Source organism: Mus pahari, chromosome 5 (assembly GCF_900095145.1).
Source record: "Mus pahari chromosome 5, PAHARI_EIJ_v1.1, whole genome shotgun sequence".
Lineage (NCBI taxonomy): Eukaryota > Metazoa > Chordata > Mammalia > Rodentia > Muridae > Mus > Mus pahari.
In genome coordinates, this window is record NC_034594.1 from 93,727,967 (window position 1) to 93,748,877 (window position 20,911).

At 51.2% G+C, this 20,911-nt stretch overlaps 1 protein-coding gene across 1 annotated transcript in view; it reads right to left on the minus strand.

The window, feature by feature from the left end:
* Positions 1-1,890: 1,890 nt before the first annotated feature.
* Gli2 (GLI family zinc finger 2) overlaps positions 1,891-20,911 on the minus strand; it is a 223,421-nt gene continuing 204,400 nt past the window's right edge. Inside the window, exons 9-14 of the mRNA XM_021197700.1 lie at positions 17,725-17,859; positions 15,159-15,308; positions 13,387-13,551; positions 10,341-10,622; positions 8,071-8,407; positions 1,891-5,959 (exon numbers count right to left, since the gene is read on the minus strand). Of these exons, the coding sequence (XP_021053359.1) occupies positions 3,564-5,959; positions 8,071-8,407; positions 10,341-10,622; positions 13,387-13,551; positions 15,159-15,308; positions 17,725-17,859 (3,465 nt within the window). The 3' untranslated portion in view covers positions 1,891-3,563. The remainder of the gene's footprint in view (positions 5,960-8,070; positions 8,408-10,340; positions 10,623-13,386; positions 13,552-15,158; positions 15,309-17,724; positions 17,860-20,911) is intronic.

The window sequence follows — 20,911 nt, forward strand, 5'->3', positions numbered from 1 at the left end:
ACACAGAGGAAACCCTGTCTTGAAANAAAACCAACCAACCAATCAAACAAAAATTAAAAATAAATAAATAAACAGCTGGGTGTGATGGCTTGTGCTAATGCCGGCACTGGTGAGGATGAGACAGGTGGCCCTGGGCTCGCTGGCCAGCCAGTTGAGCCTACAGGTCAGTGAAAGACCCAGGACTAAAACAGGAAGTGGACAGTGCCTGAGAAATGAGAGCTTAGGTTGTCCTCTGGCCTCTACACGTGTTGTTTTATTAGAAAGTGCTTTGTTTTAATATTTATTGTAGGTGCATGAGCATTTTGCCTACAGGTATCTGAGTATTTTGTGTGCATGCCTGGTGCTCAAGGAAGTCAGAAGAATACATCGTTTCCATGGAAACGGAGTTACGGATGATTGAGAGCCACTAGGTGGGCTCTGGGAACCCAACCTGGAGCCTCCACAAGAGTGAGATGGTTACATCTGTCTATTTCTCCAGCCCTCTATTTTAACTTTATACATATCCGCGTGTCGCGTGTCTCTGTGTATGCGCACATGCATGACGGTACCCAGAGGTCAGAGGGGAATGTCAGATTTCCCCCAGAGCTAAAGTTACAGTGGTTGTGAACCTTTTTAACATGATTGCTGGGAACTGAACTAGGGTCTCCTGCAAGAGCAACAAGTGCTCTTAATCACTGAGCTATCACTGCAGCCCCCACACGTGTGTATGTGTGTGTGTGTGTGTGTGTGTGTAGGCATGCACACTGCTAGTGTTGATGTGCAGGTCAGAGAACAACCTTGTGTGTTGGGTCTTACCTTCTACCTTGAGAAGGGGTCTCTGGATTTCCTTTCCACTTCACAGGCCAGGCTAGCTGGGGGTTCTGGTTTTGGATTCCATCTCCCCATAGGTATGCTACTACTGTGTCTGGCTTTTATGTGGGTTCTGGGGATTTGAACCAACCAAGCAATATTTCCTCCTTCAGAGGCTAAAGTTGCCCAATCACTGCCCAGGGCTGACTTGTCAATTTGCTAATCCAGGGTTCTCCCTGTCTCCCTGCCTGTAGGCTTTCCCAGGCTCAGGGTTCTAGACACGGCTCCTCTCCCCTGGCCCTTCACCCAAGGCTGCACCCGGGGCTTCCCTTGCCTGCCTGACAATCTCTTTTGCCAGCTTTGGCAGACTGCCCCCTTTCCCACCCTTCACTCTCTTAGGTGACTAATCTCAAGTTCAACCTGATGGATTCTAGGATCATCAGGAATCCAGGAAACAAACCTGTGGGCGTGTCAGTGAGGGATTATTTAGATTGGGTAAACTGTGCCGGAAAGACCTACCTAAACCATGGGCAGCGCCATTGTACTGGCTGGGATCCTAGACTGAATGAAAGACATCCAGCTGACTCTCAGCATCATCTTCCTCTGCTTCCTGACTGTGGATGTCATGTGGCCACACACTTTACGCTCTGCTGTTGTACATTTCCCACAAAGGCAGACTGACTGTATCCTTGAACTTTGACCCAAAATAAACCCTCCCCCCTTAAGTTGCTTTTGTCTGCTGTTTGAGCACAGCATGAGGAAGCAACCAAAACACTCCCAACTCCAAATGGATATCACCACAGAAACCAGAGACTGTACCTGGGTCTGTATTGAGATCTGGCAGACTTCAGCCACATGTCTCAGATGTGCTAAGCTCACTTGTATCCCAGTCTTGGCAAACTGTCTGCCCCCGCCCCAAAGTGACAGAAAGCAAACAGCCAGTAAATGATTTTGAATTAAGCCCGTCTGGGTTAAGGTAGGGTAGTCAGTTTTGACACTGTTATGAAAAAAATACAGCCTAATTTTTGTTCAGATGCACTAAATTTACTGCCTGGATTCTCATTAACTACTGTCAAGGGAAAAGCAGATCGACAAGATAAATTATGAAAAAATTACTTTTAATGTACAAAAAAGACTTATTTACAAGTTGAGCATGTCATCTCAATTTATAGCATGTAGAAAAAGCTAAAAATGTTTGGCAATATAAATTTGGCTGGACCAAATTGGGATTCACCCACAGTCTATTCAGGCAAGACGATGTCTACACAAAATAGATACAGACAGAATGGAAAGCTAGGGTCTATGTCAGGCAATGAGCTCACACCACAAGAGCCAGAGACCCAGGGGCACGACCCAGAGCTGTCATTTGGAGTTGGTCCTGTCTCTGGATTGTAAACAGAGAAGTTTGCTGCCCTGGGACACAGAGGGTCCAGACTCTGTTAAGAAGTTCCTCACCACAACCCAGGTCATGGCCAGAAGGAAGCTCTGATTGGTGAGGTTTGGTTGGCAAAAGTTTCCGTTAACTCAAAGGGACAGGTTTGGGGTGTGCACATGTCTGTGGTGGTGGAGGCATAGGTTCACCCTGCAGTGTGCTCTGACTGACTCTTTTTGGAGTCAGTTTCCACAAGCCATTTCTTATCTGGGGCCAGGCCATACTGGACAAGCACATTCAGTTAAGAGTTCCTCAAAGTCCAAGAATCAATCTCTCCAACCTTCTGCTCAACCACAAACACCGTGCATGTCATCACTGGTCCATGCCCAATAACCTGGAGAGGAGGGTAGAGGTCAGGGGGCCAGAAAGTATGGAGGCTCCAGGTGGTCGCTCAGGGTTGTCTGCTGGCCACCAGCATGGTGTGGAGGAGCCCTGGGCTCTCCCATGGGAGAGTGGTCAGATAGTGCACTAGAGAAATAGGAGTGGGTAAACATGTGACTTCCTTTTCCTGGGGAAGGCAGGCTTCTTCCACCTCGAAGAGGCCCTCTCCATTTCCAGTCCACAGCAACCCAAGGTATGTAGACGCAAGTTTTCTTCCCAGGAAGGGCTTCACTGTACACCTCAGAACACTGTAAACAGGCCAGGAGAGCCCCCCCCCCGCATTGTAAAATACATGTTTTATTAATTCTTTTCCACTCAGGAAATCTGCCAGTCCCACTCTACCTAAGGAAATGGAGATGCTAGCAAGTAACTGAGGAGACTCTATAATATCCCAGGGGATGCACCTTTCTCCTCCGTGGTGAGCAACCTTGGCGAGCTTCATGGAAGAATCCAGGGGAAGCAATAATCCCTTTTCCTCGCAGGTGGCAGAATGGCAAACTCGTCTTCTTGGAGTGCAGGGTATCCAGCATGGTCTCAGATTCAAACCCAGAGTGGATCCCCTCCCCTCTTTGGGCATGTACTTGGAAAGCCCTTGGCCAAAGTTCTCTCTCATTAGCTGAACGAGAGAAGCAAAGGGGGCAGAACCTAGGAATCGCATAAACACCAAAGGCTGGCAAGCATCATGTAAACGAGTTTTTTTGTTTTTTGTTTTTTTTGATAAGACTTTGGGTGTCCTCTCCCCTCCAAAAATAGGCCAAACAGCAGAGAGGATGCCCCTTAATCTTTTCTTAAAATATCTGCAAGAAGACCCATGGGCATGGCCCAGAGCTGTCATTTGGAGCTGGCCATTGCCCAGCCCCTCTCAGATCTAGTTAACACTTTGGGACAATGAAATCAGACTAGACCCTCATATTCCAAGGAGCGAATGTTGCTCAGTCTCCTGTGCCAGGAGCCGGGGCTTCTAGGTCATCATATTTAAAAACTTGTTCTCTTCAGCCAGGCTGGTGAGCATGGAACTCATGTCCCCCACGGCCATGTTGCTGATGCCCGCAGGGATGGAGGGCAGTGTCAAGGAATTCCGGGGTGTGGTGAGGCGTGAGGAATTCTGGGAGAGATTGTGGAGGAGGGTTGGGCTCAGTGCACCAGAAAACAAACTTGAGTGATCACCATCGTCCAAGATGGCATCAAAGTCAATCTGGGGGGGCTCCAGGAGCTGGGAGTCCACAGTGCTGGACACCTGATTGACTCCCGGTGAAGGCAGAGGCTCAGTTTGGATATTGTCTGAGCAAGCTTGTGGTTGTGGCGGCTGGGGCTGCATGGCTGGGCAGCCTCCATTCTGTTCATACATGTGGATCTGGCCATAGTAGTATAGCGTGTTCTGATCTTGTGCCCGCCCTGTGTCCTGAGGTGGCTGAGGAGCTAGGGTTACCACAGTCCCTGCTGGTCCCTTGGGCATAGCTTCTGCTGTCTCTTGGTTAGCTGATGTGACCATGGCTTGGCCAGCAGTCCTGGCATACAACTGCTGTTGCCCAGAACGTACTCCACGGTGACGGCTAGCCGTGTTGGGTTCCGGGGGTGGCCGAGGCTGCATGAGACCAAAGCCCGTGTTCTGCTGGGACTCCATGAAGCTAGGCTGATGGGATGACAGAAGGTTGGAGCCCTGTTGGTAGCTGTCCTGCTGGGGATAGCTCAGGACTGGGTGAGGTTGTGACACTGCAGCCAGGGATGAATTGGGAACCCCAAGCTCCCGCTGATGGCCACTCATGATGGTGGCATTGGGGACAACTTCCATTTGCTGAGGGAGTCCCAGGTGGCTGGGCTTGGCTGCCATATTGCTGCAGGAGGGAGAAAACTGGTTCAGAGATGCGCTGACAACGTTTGGACTCAGCTGGGGGTGGGCCTGGCTGTAGCTGGCCTGCGGGCTCATGGCCGCACTCATACCCAGGCACTGACTGCCTGCAGCTGGCTGCCGAGGCTGTTGTGTGTAGCTCCCTCTTGATGCAGAGGGGGCTCCTCGAAGCTGTAGGTGCGGTTGGGTGCTGTCTAGACCTCCGGAGCTGCTCTGCACAGATTGTGGATTATATCCTGGATACTGGCCAAAGGCCGGCTTCTGTTGAACCACAGCCAGGTTGCTGTGAGGGAAAGGAGGCTTCACCTGGGTAGGTAGGGCATCCACGGTGCCAGAACTCACCTCATTCCACTGCACAGGCATGTTGCTCTTGTTGAGGTTGGAGGAGGGGCTGTAGCTCAGCTGGCAGCCCCCAAGTCCAGGAGCAGAAGGGCCCATGTTGGAGTCGGCAGCTGCTAGCCTGCGGTGGCCTTGTAGCACCGGACTGGGCAGTTTAGAGTTCTCGGGGAAGCCAGTACCTTCTGTGGGATACCCCTGCCGAGTGCCGTCATCCAAGGTACCACCGGTGTGAGCCTTGATATACTGGACCACATCATCCGGGAGCACCAGGTCATCCTCCACCAGCCCCAGGTCGCACTCTAGCCCTGGACCGTCTACCCCAGCAGCCACGGCCTCCATCACCACGTTCTCATTGATGCTAGGGGGTCTGGGAGAGTAGGCGTTGCGGGTCAGGTTGCTGTCTATGCTGGGGTGGCTCTGTACGTGCAGGCCACGCCGATCAGCGCAGGGTGGCAGTGAACCTGGATTCATGTTGTGGGTACTATGGAAACGTTGCACTCGAGGCAGAATAAGGGGGTCAGGGCGCCGCACAGGGTCGCTGGCCCGCCGTGTGCTGCTGTTTGGCCCCTCGTGGGGGAAGGCAGGAGCCGCACCTACGTAGCCATGGCCATGACCATGACCGTGGCTATAGGTAGGCCCATCGCTGCCACGCCGTGGCCCCAGTGGATGTGGGCAGGCGCCAGGCAGTGCACGCTCAGGAGCATCCAGTAACGCTAGGCGGGTACGAAGGCTTACGCGATCGAGGCCCGGCAGTGGCGTGGGTGGTGGTCCACCTGTAGCCGCTGCGTACTTGGCACGCAGGTTGTACTGCTGTGCAGGTGTGAGGTTGAGCAGCCCTGGGCCACCGCCGCTGCACTGGCTGGCCTCACTGGAGCGCCGAGAGGCATCTGTGGAGATGGGGTCATAGGAGTCCGCTGAGCTGGCGTTGTGTGGGCGTAGGCCACCGAGAGGCGAAGCCTCGCTGGAGCGACGGCTGGAGAAGTATGGGGAGATGCCAGAGGAGCGGCGGCTCACAGTGTAGGCCGAGCTCATGGTGCTAGTGGAGCTGTCCCTTCGTTCCTGCAGCTGGCTCAGCATCGTCACTTCGGTCAGCTCTGGTAGCCGCTGGCTGGGCAGCAGTCCCGCTGGTCCACCGCCCCCAGTATTGTTGAAGTTTTCCAGGACAGATCCTAGGGAAAAACAGAAGGTCACAGGAAGCCAAGGGCTGTGCTCCACAGAACTCAGACTCCCTGAGCTGTTCCCCAAAACTATAGGATCATCTACATCTTGTCTAGTAGAGGTAGTAGAACTAGTAACCAGTTCCTCTATCACCCTCCTTGACCAGACTGATCCTGGAGCCCTATCACAAGGCCAGGTACACAGCAGGCACTCTATAGTAGAAGAGTTCTGGGTTTAAGAAAGGAAGATGGAAACCAGGTGAGGTGGCACACATAATCCCAGCACTTGGGAGGCAGAGGCAGGCAGATCTCTGAGCCCAGCCTAGTCTACAAAATGAGTTCCAGGACAGCCAGAGCAGCACAGAGAAACCACCCCAGTTTCTTTAGCTATATATAAAATTCATCTGTACCTATGGGATTACTGACAGCAGGGCTCAGGAGGGCCCTGGCTTGAAGACTCAAGGCCTTAGATATCCCGGGTTGGCCTGTAACCAAAGATGACCTTGAACCTCTGATCCTCCTGCTTCTACCTTTTGAGTGCTGGAGTTACGGGAGTGCACCACCACTCGCTGTTGAGTTGGTACTGAGAATTGAACTTAGGGCCATGTGTGTATGAGGTTAACACTCCACCAACTGAGCTATGCATCTAGCATTTGGTTTGTTTTGAGGCAGGGTCTCTCTATACTGTATAGACTGATCTTAGAGTAGGCAGAGGAGAAGTGAGCCCAAGATTGCAGAGGCCAATCGAGGCCTCTCATAGCACTTCAGGGCTGAGACGGGTGGTCACATTCCCGATGAACAGTCATGACCTGAGTGCAGGCAGCTGTCTGCAATCCAAGAGATCCCAGACGTGCAATGTTCACAGACTCGTGGCAGGAATCCTTCTAACAATGGGGCTCGTGGTGTGCCAATGTACACCACCATAGGGGGTCAGCCTGGTGTCTATGTGCCCAACAGCACTCCAGAGATGCTCTTGGAGATAAAAGAACCTGCTGGACACAAGGCTACCTCCTCTGAGAAGCCCCCTGCCCGTTCCCCATGGAAGGTACCTCCTCAGTACATCAGTAACCCAGCTCTGTGATGCTTTGGTGTTCTGTGGCTTGCTCTGCATGTGACTCTGACCCTGAGTCTTTTGGGACAGCAAGCATACTGCCCTTCTTTCTGTAAGCCTTTGCCTTGATGCCTTAAATGCTGAATGGCTAGATAAGGAAGGAGCCACAGCCTATGTTTAGGGGCTGACAGCAGCACGCAGCATGAAGAACAGCATGCACACTGGAGCTGCACAGACCTGAGCTAAGTCACCCTTGCTGCTGGGTTTGATTAAGGTACCTTCACCTCTCTGAGCCTGTTTCCTTTTCATGCTGCACAAGGTAGGGCTGAAGCAGGCAAGTGTATGGATGGCTTAGTAGTCGGGCATCACTTGGATCACAGCACACACGCTCCTTTGCCAGGAGAGTGTCTCTACACTTGCAGCTTGCCCTCCACTGAGCTTCTTCCATACCCCTCTCCAAACAAAAGAACCCGGTCACTTTGATCTCTCTCCCTCCCTACCAACCCTTAGGTACCTTTAGAGGCCAGACATACAACCTACAATCAATGAACCAGGTTGATCCAGCTTGAACTTGTTTGGGGTACTCATGCAGTAACATAAACTATATCCTTTGAATGAACTTTTAGGGAGAATTTCCCCCCCCCCCCCATTTATCATGTTATACTTGTGTATGAGGAGGTGTGCATATGGTTAAAATTAGGGCATGTCCAAAGAAGTAAGGCTTATGTAACCTAATAACCTAAGGCTGTCAATCAAACACAAAGCATCATTCACACCTTGCCCTTAGCAACCAGCTCTTCCTCTTCCTAGATTTCCTAGAGGAAGCCCGGGGAAACACCCAGGAATCGTAAGCTTGTAAACCGGCATGTGCTCATGCTTTGTTCGATTCTGAATAAAACTTTTCTCTGCTTTGCTATTTTTGTGGGCTTCTTCAGTTCTTTGATTGAATAAGACACCAAGAACTTGGAAGCATCTGATCCGCCTCGTTGTGGGCAGCCAGTCAGACTGTGTGTGGAGCCGGGAGGAAACAGTCCCAGGCTCTCTCCCACTGGGTCTGTACCACCTCACTCACCATTGGCTGGAAGGGGAGGCAGCTTGGTGTTGCGGGTGTGTGGAGCTGGGCCGGCCCATGAGCAGGAATCCTTTAGTGACTTGAGCTTCTCTCTCTTCAGCTGCTCAAAGCGATGCATGGTGGTCATGTGTTTGCGCAGCTGCAGGCCACCAGTGGAGGGTGCAGCCAGGGCTGAGGTGTCAGCTCCTGGAGACGTGTCATCCAGTGCTGTCAGGTCTCCCAGACTCCCGGGCCCTGTCCCGGGCATCTCCATGCCACTGTCATTGTTGGGGGCACTGCCCAGGGGAGAGGGCTCGCTGCTACAGGATGACTGGGCTCCGGGGCTGGACTGACACAGCTGTAGGGACAAGGTAGAAGACACAGGGTCAGAGGGCGTGAGAAGTCGCCCGGTCCTGTAAACATTTCCACACTCCTACCATGCTCTGCGTGCTTAGACAGGGGCATGAGGAAGCAGGGAACTGCTTTAGAGAGGCACTTGCAACCCGTCCCTTGTGTGCCTGCCTGTGTAAGGCCATTACGTCTAACCATGTCCCTTTTCCCCAACTATGAGTCTGACCAAGACTGCCTTCCATAGAGCAGCACGTGCAAGGATTTGTCGTATTGCAGGTAGAAGGTGGCTAAGTTCATCCAGAGAGAAGGTATTGAACCCAGCATGGCTGGCATGCCCTCAGTGAAGTGAGGGATAACAGAGCTCTGGTGACGTGTTGGCCAGCTGCCTTCTACTGCACAGGGTACAGGCAGGTGCTCACGAAGACAAAGAGTAGGGGGAGCAGGGAACTCTGGGGTGTGGCCATTGCTTGCATGGCCACTCCAAACTGGCATGTTAGCTAGCTTTACCTATCAACCTGACACAAGCTAGATTCACCTGGGAAGAGATCCTTAATAAGGAATCTGTGTGAATCAATATCTCTCTCTCTCTCTCTCTCTCTCTCTCTCTCTCTCTCTCTCTCTCTCTCTCTNCTCTGTCTCTCTGTCTGTCTCTGTCTCTCTCTGTGTGTCTGTCTCTGTCTCTCTCTCTCTCTGTCTGTCTCTGTCTCTGTCTCTGTCTCTCTCTCTCTCTGGGAAGACCTACGCAGAATGTGGGTGGCAGGGGCTGTGTGTGTTCTGGACAGTCTAAGAGTGAAGCTGAGCGAAGCAGCCGACAATGACACATCTATTCTCTTTGCTAGGGACTGTGGATGTGATGTGCCTAGCTGCTTGAGTTCCTGCCTTGATTTCCCCTGAAACGGTGGGTAGGAATGTGAACTGTAACTCAAATCCTCACCTCATGCTTGCCCTGCCCTGCTTTTTCTCAGGGTCTTTACCATAGCAACAGAAGTGAAACTAGACTATTTGGCTCTCCCTCTGGGCTGGGCTGGGGCAGGCAGACAGACAAGGAACACCACAGAACTCTACAACACCCGGTGCTGCCTGAGGTCTGGGCTGGGAAGCAAATTCTGTATGCAGTAGTTTGAGGCTCATCTCTGGGTCAGATGATTTCCTTCTTCCTTGGGAAGATGCAGTAGCGCTACACTCTGAGATTAGCAGAGACAGTCCCAACAAGCAGGAAACTCCAGTCTTCACCATGGTGCCCTTCACAAGTCTTTGCTCCATCTAGTGCAGACACACCCCTGCTCTCCCTTGATCTCCACACCTCACCCCTACCCTCCCTTCTTCCCCGTACCTGCCAGCCTCACTCTTGCCGTCTACCTCCACCTATTCCCACAGCGCCACCCGATACTTGTCTCTCCAAAAGCCAGTTCAACCTCTGCCCAGCCAGGAGCACTAGACAGCACCCAGCCCACCCTCTCTCCCTGGACGCTCCCACCCCCACCCCGTTCCTCTGCTCACCTCAGTAGCGTCTATCCTTAGGGGAGGTACAGTTGGGAAAAAGAGGTGGAGACAAAGAACAGGTGGTTAGAACAGAAGGAGCACAGGGTAGAGTGGGGAGGACACAGACAGGGACAGAGGGCTGGGGACCCACAGTGGCACCCGGGTACTGGAGAAGAGGCAATTGCATCCTGTGCAGACTGGCCTGGAGGAAGGGCGTCTCTCAGTCTCAGCCTCAGCCTCAGTTGCCCAGCAGGAGCTGGGTCAGAGAAGGTGAAGGAAACAAGACAGGATTCATGAGGGGGTGCAAGGTGATAAATGAGGAGAGCTGAGCTGCAGTGAGATGGGCATCGTTTTGTTCTGAGAAGGGGATGCTCTAGCAGGACCCTCAAGAGGAGGTTGGGCTTCTGGGCCTCGTGTAGAACTGAGCTCTGCCAGCTGGGCACCCAGCTCTGTCTTACCCCGGAGCTCTCTGTCTTGATGGCTTTGATATGTAGGCAGTCCTCCACAGTGTGGCTGGTGCTACTGGCCTCCACACTCTCCTCAGGTCCCCGGCCACCTGGCTCAGCGCTGGCCTCATTGTCCCCATTCTCCTTGAGCAGTGGAGCACGGACGTGCACATCATTACGCTGTTTCTTGGTGACATGGGCGTCTGGCCCATGGACGGTCTTCACATGCTTGCGCAGTGAGCTGGGGTCTGTGTACCTCTTGGTGCAGCCTGGGATCTTGCAGATGTAGGGTTTCTAGGAAGAGAGCCAGGCCTGTGTTATGGACGGGGACCCAAGGACAAACTCTGAATGGGTGCTATAGCTGTTCTGAAACCATTCCATGTTCCCTGGCTTCCCTGGAGCAGGGGCAAGTGCTCTAACACATTCACAGCCTGTGGGTTGAGTGCACCAGGTCAAGTCCGTAAGGGCCTGGCCTTCCATCTGCCTTGTATACTACCCTTTGCAGGGGGGATTACAGTGTCAAAAGAACTGCCTAAAGAGGCTGGTGACATAGATCAGAAGGAGCATGGGAAAGACTCACGTGCTCCCGGGAACTAAGACAGGGATGTCAGTCTCATTAGACCTCAGCAGATAGTTCTTAGCAGTTCTTAGTCCTTAGCAGATAGGACCAAGAAAACTTTTAGTCACCTGGTCACTTGAGGCACACCTGAGCATCCGAATATCTTGTTTCTGTCCTAGTCTTGCACACACTCAAATCTACAGACACAAACCACCACCTAATGTCCCTAACCCTGCACATATCTTCACACATATATAACATACATACACATATGCACATATACATACAAACCACCCTCATTCATATCCACACAAACATGGATATACCTACAAACCCACACTCGGCCCCATATACACTACATATATGCACCCCACCACACACATGCAAATGCACAACACACATGTAAATACCTCCATACATGTATGCATGCTCCTATATCTACGCGAGCGTCAAGTAGTTATACACATGAACACCTTTCATCTGCACTGACATATGTACCATGTACACACACACACACACACACACACACACACACACACACACACACGTACACGCCAATCTTTTAATCCAAGCATATGTAACATACCTTACTCCCACATCTATATATCTGCATATAGATACACACATGTCCCCACATCATCTACCTGCATAAGTGCACACATACCTATCTGCAGGAGCCACCCCCCCCCCAAGGATGGCTTCAGTCTGAAGAGACCCCAAGGCACCCAGAGTCCTTTGGGAATGCCTCTCACTTCTAACATGCACTGAAGCAAGGTCTCTTTTGGAACAAAGTGCATCTAAGCTGTTAGAAATATTCCTTCTCCCAGGGCTGGAGAGATTGGTCAGTGGTTTAGAGCACTAATTCTTGCAGAGGACCTGGGTTCAACTCCAAGTTTCTATATGGTGTCTCGAAGCTGTCTGTAACTTTAGTTCCAAGGGATCTGACCTGCCTCTTCTGGCTAGGCACATGCACGATCCAAAATATTCACACGCACACACACACACACACACACACACACACACACACACACACACACACACACACTGTTCTATCTTTGGTCTGCCTGAATACAGAGATTGCATAACTGAGCAGGGACTAGGGAGTCCTGTTGTGTTCCCTCTCTCTTGGCCCTGTCTAGGGGCTCCACTTGCTCCGGGCAGACAGTCGATGGCCTAGTGGAGCCCAGGCAGCACTGGCCTCCGCAGCAGGAGTTGCCTGCCACATATGCCATGCACCTGTAACACTAGGGCAGCTGTTCTGTAGGGGCACACCTACTTGTGGGTAAAGTAATGGCCCAGGATGGTCTCATAGCTTCAGAGTGGCCAGCAGGCCTGCCAGTAGGCCTGTGACACCACCGAAGGTTGTGTCCCCTCTGAGTGTTGGTTTCCTTATCTGCAGCAGAATCCCTTCAGTGGCTAGAGAAGCAGGCGGGGGAGGGGCGCCTGGCATGTGGTTTGTGCAGGTTAGCTGTTTAGAGTCATGTGGGCAGAGAGTCTCAGTGAGAGACTGTTTTGGACTGACCTGTGGACAGGGTATCTCTTAGGACATGCTCAGAACCCTGAGGCCAGAGCTCTCTTTGGCATCATGCACCTTGACTTTTGAGAAGGGGCTCCCATTGTCCTGGATCATGCTAAGCTAGACTGGTTGACCAGCAAACCCCAGGGATCTGTCTGTCTCCAGCTCCCCAGCACTGGGATTAGAAGAAAGCACCACTACATCCAGCATTAAGGCCATTCTGTTTTTATCTCAGTTCCTGCAGACCTCGTGGTGGCATCTGTAATGGTTATACATCCAGCATTAAGGCCATTCTGTTTTTATCTCAGTTCCTGCAGATCTCGTGGTGGCATCTGTAATGGTTACAGACACAAGGGAACTGAGGTACAGAGAGTCTCAGTGTGCTAAAGGAACTTTATGGAGCACCTGATACAAGGGGGAGAGGCTGTGTGTGGTACATAGAGGGAGACCCGCTGGCATGCAGAACTTGCGTAAGGAGTGTGGCTGGTGGGGGAGGGGTACCTGCATATGGTTTGTGATGGTAAGCTTTACCTTATTAGAATTATGTGGGCAGAGAGTCTCAGTGGGAGATTGTTTTGGTCTGGCTTGTGGACAAGTTTATTGGGTATTGTCTTAATTAAGCTGATTGATATTGGAAGACCCAGCCCACTGTGGGCAGACCATTCCCTAAGCAGGAGGTTGTGAACTGTATGAAAAGAGAAATGGAACCTAGTACAAGAAATCAAGCAAGTAAGCATGCATGCATTCATTTTGCTCTTGAAGAATATGATTAACTGAAGTTCCTGACCTGACTTCCCCACAAGACCGTAACCTGGAATTCTAAGTTGAAGTGAATTCCTTTCTCTCCAAGTTGCTTTTTGTCAGGTTTTTTTACCACAGCAATAGAAATGAAACTAGAACACGGTTATCCACTAGTCAAGGGTGATGCATTTACACATGCCAGGGCTTCTGTATATATTTCTGCATATCGCAGCCATGCGTACCTCATTGGAGTGAGTGCGGTTCTGGTGCTTGGCGCGGTCCGAGGCATTGGAGAAGGCCTTGTTACAGCCTTCATGTTCACACACATATGGCTTCTCCCCTGTGTGCGAACGCAGGTGTGTCTTCAGGTTCTCCAGGCGAGAGTAGGCCTTGGAGCAGCCTTCGAACTGGAAAGAGGTGGACTGGTCAGATAGGACACTCCAGATGCACGTCAGTCAGCTAGACCCAGGGGCTCCCCTGCATCTCCTTCCCTGCCTCCCCACCCCCCGTGGCACACATTCCCACTTGTGCACCCCAAAGCATGTGTTTTAGTAATGACAGTTACTCTCTCTTCTAGAAAATACTGAAAGGGCTGCAGTGTAAAAGTAACTCAGATGCATCAAAGTCCTTGGTGGGAGAGCTTTACTGTGAAATACAGGAGCATGCATGTATGTGTGTATTTGTGATATTTATATAAACAAAAGCACACATTTATAAGATATCCAGTTCTTCACTATTTTATATACCCGTCCGAAGCATATGAAAGTTTGCATTTCTCCATAGTCTAGGTCTTTTTTTTTTTAATTTTGGTTTTTCGAGACAGGGTTTCTCTGTATAGCCCTGGCTGTCCTGGAACTCACTTTGTAGACCAGGCTGGCCTCGAACTCAGAAATCCGCCTGCCCCTGCCTCCCAAGTGCTGGGATTAAAGGCATGCGCCACTACGCCCAGTTCCATAGTCTCCAGGTCTTATTATCTTATTATTAACTGTCTTTTGTTTTGAAAGACCTTTTTTTAATTCTATGTGTACAGGTTCTTTGTTTGTATGTATGTCTGCACATTACATGTGTGCTTGGTGTCCAAAGAGTCAAAAGAGGTTGTCTGAACCTGAAGTTCCAGATGGTTGGAAGCCAACATGTCGATGCCAGGAATTGAACCTGGATCCTTGGGAGGAACAGCGAATGCTCTGAAATGCTGAGCCATCTCTCCAGTTCCTGTTTTGTTTTTATTTTTGAGACAGGATCTCATAGAGCCCAGGCTGAAACTCAGTGTGGCTAAGGATGGCCTTGAATGTCTGACCTTCCTGTCTCCACATCCCAAGCGCTTGGGTTATAAGCACGCACTACCACCTCAGTGTATGTGGCCTGGGGATGGAAGTCAGGGCTCACACATGCCAGGCCGGCACTCTTACCGGCTGAGCTATGCTTATCTCTACTCCTGCCAAACTCTCATAAGAACCAGAGCAGGAGAGTGGGCTAAGCCACTGTGACCATGGGTTAGGCAATCATTTCTTAGATTTGGCAGCTAAAAATTGGATTTCGCTAAATTAAGCTTTTGTGCTTCAAAGGAAATCAAGAAAGTGAAGACAACACACAGAATTGAAAAAAATATTTGCAAAAACTGTATGATTGATAATGATCTGGAACAAAAATAATTCTTATAACCAAGCAACAAAATGACAAGTATTGATTCCCAAAGAAGTTGTACAAATAGGGGCTGGGGGGACAGCTCTGTGGATAAAGGGTCTTGCTGCAAACCCTGATGCCTGGATGTGTCTCTGGGACACACATGACAGGAGAAAAGGTTCTGACAAGCTCTTCTCTGACTTTATTTCTCCCCCTTCTCCTCCTCTGCTATATAAATAAATGTAATTAAGATGTTTTCAAGTGTTCAAATAGCCAGTTCATTATCATTGGTCATTAGACAGCACTAACCAAGACCATAACGAAGAGAAAGGGGTCAAGGGACATAGGGCCCAGCAGTGTCCAAGCGTCTCTGCAGGGGGAGGAGGCTCACCGTGCACTTGTGTGGCTTCTCACCCGTGTGTCTGCGCATGTGAACGACCAGCATGTACTGGGCCTTGAAGGGTTTCTGCTCTCTCGTGCAGGCCTGCCAGCGGCACACGAACTCCTTCTTCTCTCCATGGATGTGCTCATTGTTGATATGCTGGAGGGAGGGAAGACAAGGCAGGGTGGGAAGGTGAGCGCGGCTCACTCTCTCCAGCTGGGTCCATCCCGTGTGCAGAGCCCCTCCTCACACAGACCACCTCCTGCCCTCAGGGGACCACCAGCCTACATCAAAGCCGCTACCCTGGGACCCACGTAGCACCCGCCTTGGTGAGGAGCATTGCAGTGGCTGTGTATCTGTGTGTGTGGGGGGGGATGGGGGTTATGTGTGCACCCAGGCGCAAGCTTGAGTACGCATGCATTCTTCTATGTGTACACAGCACATATGTGGGTGGGGCTGAGGACAGCTGCTGGGTCCCTCATGGCCTTGGTGGGGGTGTAATGACACGGCTCCTGCCCCTGGGACAGGGCCAACAGGGCATTGGGGGGGGGGTGTATAGCTCAATGGTAGAATGCTTGTCTATCACTCATGAGACCCTGGATCCAACCCCTCCCAAATACTTCTGTGTGATATACGAGTGTGTACATGTTTGTATGTATATGTGCTTGTGTCTACAGGTGTGCATAGAGGCCAGAGGTCAACACAGGGTGTCACCCTATCACTTTCCACCTAGATTCTTTGAGACAGGGTCTCTCGGTTCTCCTGGGTTTACTAATTCAGCAAGATCAAATAGCCAAGTGGGCTTCAGGGAGCCTTTGTGTGCGCCTCCGCAGTGCTGGGATTATAGACATGCACCACTGCACTCGGCTTTTTATGTGCCTGTCGGGGATCCGAACTCGGGTCTTTAGGCTTGAATGACAGGCACTTGTCCCAACTGAGCTATCTCTCTGGCTCCTCCTCTAAGTTTACTGATGATTAAAGGAGCCTACACATCCAGTTGAAGCTCAGGGCCTGACCTGTGTGGACATGGTGACTATGGGGTTGCTCCTGATGTACAAGCATCAGGTGCCGGCTAAGTGTGCAGTGAAGCAGACATACTGATCCTCTGGCTTGTGAGATGTATAAAGGAGGTATCCTATCAGCAGAAAATAGAGCTTCCTCAGCTCCGTTTTTTTGAGGGAGGCTAGAGCTAGATCCTGACTCTCAGCTTTGGGCTCTAGGCACAGTGCCGGACTGACCCTGGGGCTAAACAGCCCTAATGAGTGAGGCGGGTCAGCCAAGGTCACAGCAAAGCCACAGCCTGACTTTTGCCTCTGTATTTTTACAAGATGCTCCGGGAAAAAGTGAACCCGTGAGCTGTAGTCTCTCCCAGACAAATACATTTGCCATCTACACTGCTATCCAGGAGCTGAGTAATAGGTTCTGGCAGCACCATGCCCTAGAAGAGGAAAGGCCACTGGCCCGATGCCCTGTGCAGCATCCCAGCTGTCAGCACAGATACCACCACCTTGGGAGCCTGTAAGACAGCAAGCAGCTCTTTGAACGTCCAGAAAAATCTTCTCCTATCAGCCTCCCTTTCCATTCACAAAGCCTTTCAAATGAGAAAAATGCTTCCTGACTACGCCTTTCATTTTTTTTCTTATTGGTTTACTTAGCGACAAATTGTTAATAATGGACGGGGAGTCTGGCTTGCCATCCATCTTCCCAGAGAGCAGAGAGGCAGTGCTAGGCAAAGGCAGGTCCTCTTTGTAGAGCAGCCTTCTCTTTCCAGGGCCAGGTAGGTGTGATCCCCTAGGGCCACAGAAATATCCCTCAAGCAGTCCTCCTCAGGTCGCGGCAGGAATCTAACTAGGGGATCCTGTCCACTGGGTACTGGGGCAGAGACTCTCACTGGTCTGGAACTCATCAGGCCGGCTAGGGTGTTGACATGCGTCTTTCTTGGCCGCCTCACCAGTACTAGGATTAAAGGCATCTGACACCACCCTCAGCCCCTTTGTAAAGGGTTCTTAGGAGCTGGAGCCAGGTCTTCCAAGCACTTTGTCCACTGAGCGGTCTCCCAACCATGGAGCACATCTTTTTACATTGTCACCTCTGTATTTTTGCTCGAGTCTACTCCTAGCCCAAGCATTGTGCCCGTTTCTCCAACGTGAGTGCTTAAACCTGCAACGCACAGTTCTGATTGCTACCTCTGCCTTCGCTTGCTGCAAAGAGGTTGGAAATATAGATTCAAGTTCTAGAATGAACTTCATGTGCACGTGGATGGCAGTTCAGAGCACTCAGTTTTGCTGTGCACCTCCTGTGGTGTGTGTGTGTGTGTGTGTGTGTGTGTGTGTGTGTTCTTCATTATTCCTTCCCCTTATTCTCACACTTCTGTATTTTCTTGGATCTTCACGTATACTACATATATGTTTGGGGTAGGGTGAGGGGCCTCCAAGGCGCCTGGTCACCATACCTCCCATTTTCTAGGGGTGGGGCTCCCCCTTCAGCCCCTTTGAAACACAGGCCTTGGAAGGCTCTAGGCCCATTGTGGTTGGGGCTCTGCATTCCCAGGTGGGGGCTGGCGACAGAGGCTTACATGCACCAGCTGCTCCTGTGTGTCATATTCCTTGGTGCAGTCTGCCCAGTGGCAGTTGGTCTCGTAGATGACCACCTCGGCCTCCTGCTTACAGTCATCCCTGTCCAGGTCTTCCTTGAGATCGGCCAGCTGCTCCTAGGATAGGAAAGAGCATATCCACATGAGCCAGGCCTGGTAGCCTGGTCCTGAGGCTAGGCTGAGATTAAACTCAAGGGTTCATACCAAGGGCCTATGACTGCGCACGTGTGCATACACATGCACACATACAGTATATGTACTTACGCGCACACACACATACACGCATATGTACACAATGCATGCATACATCTATACACATACAACATAGGCACACAGAATCACACTCCACAGCCTTTGCCTCTTTCCTCAGCCCAGCATAAGGGAACCCCTTGCCACAGGCAACTGTCTTGGGCCCTTCCTGCTCTCTGGTCATCATGAAGAGATTCTAACCAGCACTGCTCCCTGCTCCCCACCCCCCATTTGCAAGTGGGAGAAAAGAATGTGGGTTTGGTTTCTGTTGTGGGTATCTGAGGTGAGCCCCACAATCACTGGTGATGTGGAGATGGAAACTCCGTTAAGTGTTTGGGGTCCCTGCCTGGAGAACCACCCCCCCTCCAAGTCTTTTTCCTTCCAAATACTTTTTGTCACACTGTTTCTTCTTTCTCCAGTGCACTATGGGCACTTGGCTCACATCAGCCCAGTGCCAGCATCTGCCAAGTGCTCTGCAGAGAGAACGCACACCCCTTAGACCCTGAGCACGCTTCCCTGCCTCAGCCCTCCTTCGCTCCTGCATCACAGCTAGGGAATCTGAAGCTCAGGGAGATGTAGCTTCTCCTCTCCACGGCCGATATGGGGTCTGGAGTCACTTAGATATGGTCTTGAGTCTTCATTCCTATTAAAGGAGCCTCAAGGGAGGGACTGTCTAGATCGGAATGGCCTGTGGGCCTGCTTGGGGGATTGTCTTGATAATTGATGCAGCAGGACCTGCGGGTGGCACCATGCTCCATAGGAAAGCTAGCTGAGCATGAACCAGCAGGCAACGCCGCCACCCATGGCTTCTGCCTTGAGTTCCTGTCCTGGCTTGCCTCGGGGATGGACCTAACCTGGAAGTGTAAGGCAACGAACCCCTTTCTCTCCTACTTGCTTTTGGCCAGAGTGTCTTTTACAGTGAGGTCACAGGAATGGACCACTCATTCGACCACATTACTGTTAGGAGGCTATGTCAAAGTTGAAGCTTAAAGAAACAGCCTTAGGTCACAGTGGACCTGCCTGGAATGGGGGTTCTCCAGGCTGGGAGGCGAGGTCCAGGCCCGTGAAGTCGAGTGTGGACAATCCAGTGTTTAACAGGTCCCAGGGACTCTGGGAGCCAAAGTACGGCCAGAAGATATGTTACAAAGACAGTTCACCTTCTTTTTTTATTTTATTTTTTTTGAGACAGTTTCTCTGTATAACCCTGGCTATCACATACCTCACTGTATAGACCAGGCTGGCCTTGAACTCAGAGATTCTGCTTCTGCCTCCCAAGTAGGGTGCTGGGATTAAAGGCATATGCCACCCGGCCATGTTCAACTTATTTTTAAAAACAGCAGGAATGTATCCCGACTCTCCTGGGTTGTGGCTTTAGATCAAGAGCATTTGCCCAACACACCAGGTTTAATCCCCTGTGCTGCAAACCAGGAAAACAGGCAGAAGGAAGAGCTTCAGGGGAACAAGGACACTGCTGGCTAACCCCTGTTAGGCTCTCTGCCAGGTTAAGGACTGGGGTGTCCACTGGCACCGTCACTCACGAACAGCAAGCTCATCTCAGAACTGCAACATTTCCCATGGTGGCCCACAGACACAGGCACTCTCAGGTATTGCCACCACCTCTTCCAAAAGGGACCCCGGTTTCACCATCAGGGACCCTCTGAACAAGCGCCCTGGCTGTGCTGAGAACAACACTGCTGCAATGTCGATGTAAGCAACCTCTGCACTGAGGTCAGTCGGAACACCTCACTTCCGGGTAGCCAGCAGCCAGCGGCTGATGAGATCAGAATGTAGAAGAGGTCTCCTAGTGCCCACAGGGCGACAGACGAACATCTGGGATTATCTTCACTACACATACACTGCAGGCTCTGCTCATTGCAGACCAGCTGGCCCAGCGGTGGGCTGCCCCAAGGCCAAGGCAAGAATCCTCCCAGTCTGCGATTTGAGGGCTTCAGCAGAAAGCACCATTACCACACTGTCCTTTCTGCCAAAAGGGAGGCAAGTGAACCACACATGGAACGGCATGGACCGACTCTGAGGGAAGGCCTCCTGCAGTGCCTGTGAAATGACTGCCTTCCTGGGCTCCCATCCCTCACTTGAGATGGATTCATATGAGAGGGATTCATAGAGCCCCAGCCTTGCAATACTAATGCTGCCAAGGCTGGCCTCCACCTTCAGGGCTGGGATCCTAGGAACGTACCACCATGCCCAGTTTGCTTTCATGGTTTCTCTCTCTGCATGTTACTGGTACACAGGAAGGTTACTGATTTCTGTGTGTTCATTCTGTATCCTGCCGTTTTGCTGCAAGTGGTTTTCAACTTGGAGAGTTTTCCAGTGGAGTGTTAGGGGCTCATCCATGTCATCTGCTAATAAGGATGTCCTGACCCCTTCCCTTCCTATTTGTATCCCATGTATTCCCCCTGCCATAAGCTCATGTGCTCACTGAAACTCTAAGCACTGTGCTGAACAAGTGTGGGGAAAGCGGACACCCGTGTCTTCCTGACTATAGTTTCATCTAGTATCATACTGGATGAATGTGACAAACTGATCACAGTAAGGAAATTAATCGATCTCAATACTGCATTCTGTCTCTCACTTGTGAGACCTTGACTTTATAGGTGCATAGAATCCTGTCTGTACAGGTGACACGAGAGTAGCAAGGCCATCAGGGGGGTGGGGGCAGGGCTTGGGGTGAGGGAGGGGTGATAGTGAAGGGAGGGAACCAGCGTATAGGGAGAATATGCTTGAAATGCCGTATGCACTTATACGAAAGTGTTCTTATGGAACAGTGTGTGTGTGTGTTCAGGTACACTGTTGTGCATGAATAAAGGGCCAGCCTTAGCTATCACTCTTCATTGCCTACTTCGTTTTTGTTTGTTTGTTTTGTTTTGCTCTTTTTGAGACAGGGTTTCTCTGTGTAGCC